General features: G+C 39.3%; 1 protein-coding gene and 1 pseudogene across 1 annotated transcript in view; one reads left to right on the top strand and one right to left on the bottom strand.

Moving 5' to 3' along the window:
- The window catches only part of LOC108512441 (zinc finger protein 43-like), a 31,973-nt gene extending 23,729 nt beyond the window's left edge, over nt 1–8,244 (bottom strand). The window contains exons 1-4 of the mRNA XM_017847716.1: nt 8,002–8,244; nt 4,539–4,652; nt 2,413–2,539; nt 1,531–1,625 (exon numbers count right to left, since the gene is read on the bottom strand). Coding sequence (XP_017703205.1) covers nt 1,531–1,625; nt 2,413–2,539; nt 4,539–4,652; nt 8,002–8,244 — 579 coding nt within the window. The remainder of the gene's footprint in view (nt 1–1,530; nt 1,626–2,412; nt 2,540–4,538; nt 4,653–8,001) is intronic.
- Nucleotides 8,243–9,147, top strand: LOC108512440 (cyclin-Y-like protein 1 pseudogene; annotated as a pseudogene).

Raw genomic sequence — 9,147 nt, 5'->3', positions numbered from 1 at the left:
AAAAACAAACAAACAAAAAGGTGAAGAGGTGTCTGCTCTGTCAAATTCACAGACACCCATGCAAAATTGTATTGTGCTCACTGTCAATGCTTCTATTTTAACGTAGGACTGGAAGTAAGTGGCAGAATGATGAGTCAAAAACATTTTTAAAAAGCCACTGAAAATGAAGATAAGTAAGTAAAAGTTATGTGCATCATATGATCTTATATATATAAAAAATAAACACTACATTGAAATTTGTCTAAAGTAATAAATACACTCGGTAAATTAGCAAAATATAAAATTAACCTACAAGTATAAATTATTGTTCCATAAATTTAAACCATCTGATACAATTAAGAAAACAATCTTATTTACAATAGCATTAAAATAATAAACTTCTGAGAGCAAATTTAACCAAGAAGGTAAAAAAAATCTTTACATTAAAAGATATAAGCTAGACCGGCACAGTGGCTCATGCCTGTAATCCCAACACTTTGGGAGGCCGAGGCAGGCAGATCACGAGGTCAAGAGATCAAGACAATCTGACCAACATGGTGAAACCCTGTCTCTACCAAAAATACAAAAAATTAGCTGGGTGTGGTGGCATGGGCCTGTAGTCCCAGCTATCCAGGAGTCTGAGGCAGGAAGATTGCTTGAACCCAGGAGGCGGAAGTTGCAGTGAGTCAAGATCACACCACTGCACTCCAACCTGGCAAAAGAGCGAGACTCCTTCTCAAAAGACAAAACAAAACAAAAAAGATGTAAGATACCAATGAAATAAATTATTGAAGACACAAATTTTAAAATATTTCATGTCCATGGATTGAAAGAATAAATATTGTTAAAGTGTCATATTATCTAGTCTACAGCTTCAATAAACTTCCTATTAAAATTCCAGTGACATTTTTTTCACAGTAATAAAAAATACAATTCTAAAATTTACAAGAAACTGCAATAAACTTCGAAAAGCCAAAGCAATCTTGAGGCAAAAGAACAAAGCAGAGGGGTATTATACTTTATAATTTCTAACTGTATTTCAAGAATATAGTAGTAAAAACAGGATGGAATGTGCAGAAAGATTAACAAACACATCAATGGAACAGAAACCACTTCTTTCATACGTTTCAGACATGATGAAAAAAGAGAACTAAAAAATAGTTTAACACGGAGTTTCCCAAAATTATGCAGATATCTGTGTGTACCCCAAAGTAATGGAAAAGCAGGCAGATTGTACAGTCTTTTATACTCCATGAAAAGGACTCTGGCTCTCACTGTAAACTTGAAGGAAGATCACCAAAAGGAAAGTAGAATCTTTAAAGAATGTAAAAGCATAAGACAGAAGATGCCCCTACATGACAGCAAAAAAAAAAATAAATAAAAAATAAAGTAAATTAAAAAATTTAAAAACCCAAAAAACAAAAACACTCAGGCGTCCCAGAAACTATTTCCTTTGGAACACGGCTTCCCAAATCACATTTTAATGACCAGTTTTCTTTTTGACCTTTGGAATTCTCATCTGTGTCATCTGTTGTGTTCACTCTCACCTACCTGGGGTTTGGCTACCATCTCATGACTCTTTATATTCCAGGGCTCTTTTCCTTGCTCCAGACAGGTGATCAGGTCTGGCTTCGTGACAGCAATACCTGCTTTATTAGAAATAAATAACATGAATCTTTCTCATATTCTCCAATTACCATCCTAGTAGTATGCTTAGTAAAGAGGAAGTGATAGAATATTCTAGAATAATCCCAAAATACTAATGAGATAAATTTCTAAATATTTAGAAAATATTTAAAACTTGTAGGTCCTTAATTTCACTATCCAGTACTCATGAATCAAACAATTGGTGGTGACGAACAGATTTTAAAATATGGGCAAATATATATACACATTTATTTATTTTTGTGATGGAGTCTCGCTCTGTTGCCAAGGCTGGAGTGCAGTGGCATGATCTTGGCTCACTACAACCTCCGTTCTCCTGGGTTCAAGCGATTCTCCTGCCTCAGCTTCCTGAGTAGCTGGGACTACAGGCACGTGCCACCATGCCTGGCTAATTTTTGTATTTTCACTTTGTTGGCCAAGCTGGTCTCAAACTCCTGACCTCATGACCCACCTGCCTCAGCCTCCCAAAGTGCTGAGATTACAGGAGTGATCTAAAATCATGGGCAACAATATTTTATGACACTAAATTTCTGGAATTACCACTGATCTAGCGTGAAGGGTACAGATCAGCTTTGGAATGTGGGAAGTTCAGGTCAAGATGAAACATCTTGAAGACATTATTTTCCACATAAAGTCTCAAGATTTTCTTGAAAAAATGGATCAGAAACTCATTTATGCAAAGCATAAATTACCAAAAATCATTCCACAAAAAAAGAAAAAGGAAACCTTTAGGGTGTATTAGAAATTGTGTATTAAAGGTATTCTTACCCAAGAAGACTAGGTTTCTGTAGTTCTCTAACATCACTTTCCTATACAAACCCTGCTGAGCAGTGTCCAGGCATTGCCACTCCTCCAGAGAGAATTCTATGGCCACATCCCTAAATGTCAATGGCTCCTGAAAAACATAAGCACACAGACACACGTATATTTACCAAGTGGCCATGAGCAGAAGTTATCATTTTAATTATAATGAAACAACAGAGTAAAGAGAATTGGTTCTGATTAATAGAAATAACTGAAAATTTGCAGTAATTTTTAACACAGAAATATTCTCTAAAATATCCTCTAACTCTGAGAGAAGAGAATGGCATAAGATTCACAACACCAGTGTATATATATGATACTTTTTAGATAATAAAGTATAAAATTAAGAGCATAAACACAAACATATACATTTTTGAGTGCAATATTTACATCATAAAGAATGAGCTGTGTATATTTTTAAGATAAAAAAGAGATGTTGAGTTAGAAGGCATCTCTTGAATTTTAATGTGTACAATAAACTGGAAATCTTGTGCAGACTGTTTTCAGAAGATCTGGAATGAAGTCTGAGTTTCTGAATTTCTAATGAGCTCACTAGTAATGCCAATGTTTTTAGCCCCAAAAGAAAATTCTGTGAAACATCCAGTAGCTGGAAGAGCCTGTGTTTTGCCTGATTTTTCTGGCCTGTAAACAAAGAGACTTCATTTTCCAAAGACAGATATATGCAAAGAAAACCTAAGAAAAAAGGGCACCTGCCACATTAAATGTGATGGCTTATGCACATCAGCTGCATAAAGACACCTAATAATGACAAGAAAAATAGTTAACTCTGTAGTGAAAGAAATATCAGAGCGCTTTTTAACTAAGTAAATTATTAATATTAACAACACTAGGACAAACTTTTATGGTGTGCTGATGCACATAGAAGAACACAGCATCACTGCCTAGATATTGCCCCTCAAAAAGTAAATTATAGTCTGAATTCAATCATACAGAAACATCAGTTTTATGCAAAGTTCAAGATACAGGTATCTCCAATGTTCTGTAATTTTCAATAATGATTTTATTTATTTATTTATTTATTTATTATTATTTTTTTGAGACGGAGTCTCGCTTTGTCGCCCAGGCTGGAGTGCAGTGGCGCGATCTCATCTCACTGTAAGCTCCGCCTCGTGGGTTCACACCATTCTTCTACCTCAGCCTTCCAAGTAGCTGGGACTACAGGCACCCACCACAACACCTGGCTGATTTTTTGTATTTTTAGTAGAGATTTGGTTTCACCACGTTAGCCAGGATGGTCTCGATCTCCTGAACTCGTGATCCACCGGCCTCGGCCTCCCAAAGTGCTGGGATTACAGGCGTGAGCCACCACGCCCGGCCCCAATAATGATTTTAAGTAGTCTTTCTTTAGCACCCTACAGAGCAGGTATCTCTCAGGTTTTTTTTCAGAACTTTCTGGGTAATAAATGCCACCCTATTTAAATAAGTATTTTCTTAATCCTATTCTGCATAGAGGTAATGGAGAACACAGATGGAACCTCAACATTACATATTCTCCATGTAAACCCCAGCTTTCCCCAATAGGAAGCTTGAGTATCCACATCCTTCCATGTTCAACAGCCACAATGGGAACATTTTTAATAGTGCAGATCATAAATTCATGGTAAGAATTCTGCATGGCATATAAGAAGCCATGATATTGAGAATGTAGAGAAGGCTCTAGTACATAGGAAAGAAATATTCTGCATAGACCTTTGACTATCATTAGAATTTTAAAAAGTAGTTAAACTCATTAGTAAGGAAAAACACAAGTAGAGAAGTAAAGGTTTGCAAATACTAAATGCATGAGACTCCAGAAGAAAGAGTGGACAAAGCTCTTAATCTGAGACATGTGTAGCTGAAAAAAAATAAAATAAAATAAAAAAAAATTCCTCTTTCTCCTCCTTCTCTTGGAATCCTTTTCAGATGAAATTCTCTAAACAAGTTAACACTTGCATCTTGAGAAAACTGCCTTAAACACGTCAGCACCACCTTCTTACCTGCTAGCATCACACCCACAGACAGAAGGACCAAGACCAAAAAGTCCACCCATTTCTTTCCTTTATAACAGAAGAGATTCAGGAACAACGTACTGCTCCATGGATGTAAAAATGTTTCTCCTTTCCTGTCCTCAGGTACCCTCCCCTGCCACAAACACCAGCAATTTCTGCTACAGTAATGAAAATATGGGCCACACTGTCCTGTCCCTACCAAATCCAAACAGAACAGGTCCTGTAACCACCCTTTAGTGCAAAGCTCTCATGAATGTATCTTGAAGCCCTCATACTTGATTCTGGCCTCACCTTAGAGTCACATGAGGCTCTTCATTAAAACAACATGGATGCTTCCACCCACAATAAACAGGAGCTGTGGGGAGGGCACAAGAGGTTTCTGCCAATTGGCCATGTGATACTAATGAGAAGCCTGGGCTGATAACCACTAAGCTAAGCATTGCCTTTCAAGCTTTAATGAACCTAAAAATCACATGGTAATGTTGGTCCCACTCTACATAATGTGATTCTGCCAGTTTGGAAAGGGTCCATGGATGGGTGTTTCAAACAAGTCCCCTGTCAATCCTGATGTTGCTCCCCCGGGCTCATCATTAGCATTAGTTAGAGAAAGCGGGCACAGCACAGAGTCCCTTACACTCAGCACTCTTGTCACAACACAAATACTTCTGGTACAAATGAAGACAACTACACTCTATCTTGAAGTTTTATATTATTTGCTGGCTCTTTAAAGTTTACAGAGGAAACAGAAGGCAGCAATGTTGGAATAAGTCTGCGTTTGGAAAACAACATGTACATATGTAGTAATGCATAATTATTAAGCAGGTACTATGTGCTCAAGAGTATAATACAGAGCACTGTGCTGGGCCTAACACATTGGAAGTTGATACTAGTGTTCAATAAGTCTCAGGATTTAGATAAAGGACCCAGCATTATTACTTCTTCCTCTGGTTCTCTGTCATTGATTTTTTTAAAAATGTATAGAATAAGGATAAATATAGACAGAAGAGGGGGCACAGAAAGTTTAAGAAATTTTTTTCTATTTATATTTACTTGTCTGTGACTTGTGGAGCAACTACTGGATCTGCAGGAATAGAAAACACGTTGCTAAATGGAATGTTTCTGTAAGCACTGGTTTTATTACAAAATTTTTAAAAATGAGATGTTAACATGTATAGTTTATTTTTCTTATTTATCTGCTTTTGGGTTGCAGGAAATTGTAAGCACCAGTTCTAGAAAGGCAGAAGGATTTACCGGCCAAAACTCTGACCTTTATAAAACAGTTCTGAAAGGCAAGACTCCAGAGTGGGCCAGACCTAAAGAAGGCCTTCAAAAAGGGTGAATCTGAACAGAAATGGGGCAGGGAAAGGACCCTATGTAGAATTCTGTTCTCTACGCCACTGGGGTATTTCCAGTTCTGTTTTTCCTAAGCTTACCTAAGAAAAACTTAAATCTCAGAGTTTATGTAACTTTAATCTATTTTTGCCACTGCTCTGTCAATTTTATAACTATATTATCAACCAATTTAAATGACTTTTTAAAAGTTTTCTGGAATAATTTTATTAGAAGATAAATATGTATTCTCAACAAAGTAAAAGATACACAAATAACAATAACTCTTCAGTCCATAAATATCCCTTCAGGTGATAACCTCAGAAGACATAATAATGTGAAAAGAAGTGGCCCAAGTTTTTTTTTTTTTGAGACGGAGTTTCGTTCTTGTTGCCTAGGCTGGAGTGCAATAGCATGATCTTGGCTAACCGCAACCTCTGCCTCCTGGGTTCAAGCGATTCTCCTCCTCAGTAGCTGGAATTACAGGCATGCACCTCCACGCCTAGCTTTTTTTTTTTTGTATTTTTAGCGGAGATGGGGTTTCTCCATGTTGTTCAGGCTGATCTCGAACTTCCGACCTCAGGTGATCCACCCGCCTCAGCCTCCTGAAGTGCTGGGATTACAGGCATGAGCCACCGTGCCTGTCTGAAGAGACCAAAGTTTTATTTTGCTCTGCACACATCCATTCACCGTACCAACCATATGTTGTTTAATTCAACCATGTGTCCAATTGCTAGTCTAGACCAAAAGTTTCTGGATGGTAGGGACCATGACTGCTTCATCTATTTTTTGAATGACCTTATGAAATGGAAGCAATTAGTTTATCTTTTGAGTCACCAGACCTCCTCTTTGTCTTTCACCAAAGTAACAGGAAACTAGAGAAACTCTCATCTGGGTACAAACCAAAGTTATCTCTTATATGAGGGGAGAAAAAAAACACAGAATGATTCATTTCTCTTACACTGAGACAGAAGCAGAATTAACCACTCTTGTCAGCCTGACACAATTCTGCCCTGGACATCCTCAAATGTCTCAAAGACATCTAGGTGATTGTGAGAAGGTTCTTAGTGACCCTGGGCTGATGGTTCAATGATAACCCAGGCTGAGAGAAATTCATGCTGATTCTAAATAGAAAATGGAACTGCCTTGGTGGAGCTCCAGAACCTGGATCACCTATCCTGATTTGCTAGCTTTTGGGTAAGAACAACAATACTCTATGCCAGTATCATATTTTACAGGTAGGTATAGTTGTGGTCATGGCTCTGGATATTTTGTGGCCTTGATCTCTCACTAAGATGCTTGTTTACACTTACAGATTCTGTCATCAGATTCTATTTACACCTGGAGTCTCTCACATAACTGTAGCAGGTCACTGAACAAGATCTGAAAAGCTTAAAGAGCCACACTCTCAAATGGGGGCTTTAAGATTTCTACGCTGACATCTCACAATACAGAAAATGCCTTCTGTTGGTTTTCAGTACATTCTCAATTCAAAGTCTTCTGGGCCTGTCTTGTAAATCCCAGGCAGAGGCCAGACCTTATGTGCAGATTCCAGGTGGGATCAACCTGGCTCTGCATCCTTGGGTGTTACAGCAAACAGAGTACAATCAAAGGAGAGTTCCCCTATAGAGGCTGCTCTGACACATTCTAAATAATATGTCTAACTAAAAGAAAAAACTGAGACAACATGAATATAAGTAGAGAGTTCATCTGGGCCAAGCTTGAGGACTATAACCTTGGAGCGAAAATATATCTTTCAAAGACTGAACAAATAAGAAATTGAATCCTTCAATAGACCAATAACAAGTGCCAAAATTGAATTGGTTTTAAATGGCCAGCCAACCACAAATAAAACCAGACAAATTTGCAGATGAATTCTACCAGATGTACAAAGAAGAGCTGGTACCACTTCTAATATTATTTCAAAATATTGAGAAAAAGGGACTTATTTTCAACTCATTATATAAAACAGCATCATTGTGATACCAAAACCGTTAAGAGACACACACATACACAAAAACTTTAGGCCAATATCCCTGAGGAGCACTGATGTGAAAAACTTCAAAACAATACTCGAGAACCCAATCCAGCAGCACATCAAAAAACTTATCTACCACTATCAAGTCGGCTTCATCCCTGGGATGCAAGGCTGGTTCAACATATGCAAATCAATAAATGTAATCCATCACATAAAGAGAACAAAAGACAAAAACACATAATTATCTGGAGAGGAGTCAGCTTGGGGAGGCCGCCGCAGCGGCGCAAGGGTGCGAGGAGGCCCAAGGCCTGCCCGGGGCAGGTCGCGGGGTGGGCGGGCGAACTGAGGGCAAGGAGGCATCTGCTTGCACGGTGCAGCCCCGACCGCGCCATTGTTGGGGGGGGTGGTGCTGCATAGGGCCGCGGAGCAGGGTGCTAGAGAAGGCGCCGGAGGCAGCGGAGAGGAGCGAAGGCGCCCCATGGGAAACACGCTGACCTATTGCGTGTCCCCCAATACCAGACTCAAGCTGGGCAGGTGCGCCGGGTCTGAGGTGTACTGTGCATCCGACATATACGAGGGGGCATCCCGGGAGGGGATGCGGTGGCGGTAGCTCTGGCTGCTGTGGAGCCTGCCAAGTTGGATTACGGGAGCGGGCGAGGGCCACCACCTGCAGCACGTCAGCCACCGCGAGATGCCCGAAGATTTAGCTTTGGAGTCAAACACTTCTGACCATCCAAGGGCAAGCACAATTTTCCTGAGCAAATCTCAAACCGATGTGCGAGAAAAGAGGAAAAGCAACCACTTAAATCACGTATCTCCAGGGCAGCTTACGAAAAAGTACAGCTCATGCTCATCAATATTTCTAGATGACAGAACAGTCAGCCAGCCTAATCTTAGAACCGCAGTAAAATGTGTGACCTCAGAAATATATTACCACGTAAAGAACAGAGATGCAAATAGATCCCTGGATATTTCTGATGAGAGATCACATCCCCTTACACGAGAAAAAGTTCCACAGGAATACTTTAAGCATGATCCTGAGCACAAATTTATTTACAGATTCGTTCCTATTCTTTTTAGTGCTGCGCAGCTAACAGCTGAATGTACAGCAGTAACTTTGGTATACTTGGAAAAGTTTTTAACTTATGCTGAAATCGACACTTGTCCCACTAACTGGAAAAGGATTGTTCTGGGAGCCGTTCTTCTTGCCTCCAAGGTTTTGGATGATCAGGCTGTATGGACTGTGGACTACTGCCAGATCCTCAAGGACATTACAGTTGAGGACATGAATGAAATGGAAAGGCATTTTTCGGAGCTTCTTCAGTTTAATATTAATGTTCCTGCCAGGTTTGTGCCAAACACGACTTTGACCTTCTCTCCTAA

The sequence above is a fragment of the Rhinopithecus bieti genome, unplaced genomic scaffold (assembly GCF_001698545.2).
Source record: "Rhinopithecus bieti isolate Rb0 unplaced genomic scaffold, ASM169854v2 scaffold_30803, whole genome shotgun sequence".
NCBI lineage: Eukaryota > Metazoa > Chordata > Mammalia > Primates > Cercopithecidae > Rhinopithecus > Rhinopithecus bieti.
The sequence above is the reverse complement of the archived record's forward strand: the minus strand, read 5'-3'. Positions and strand labels throughout refer to the sequence as shown.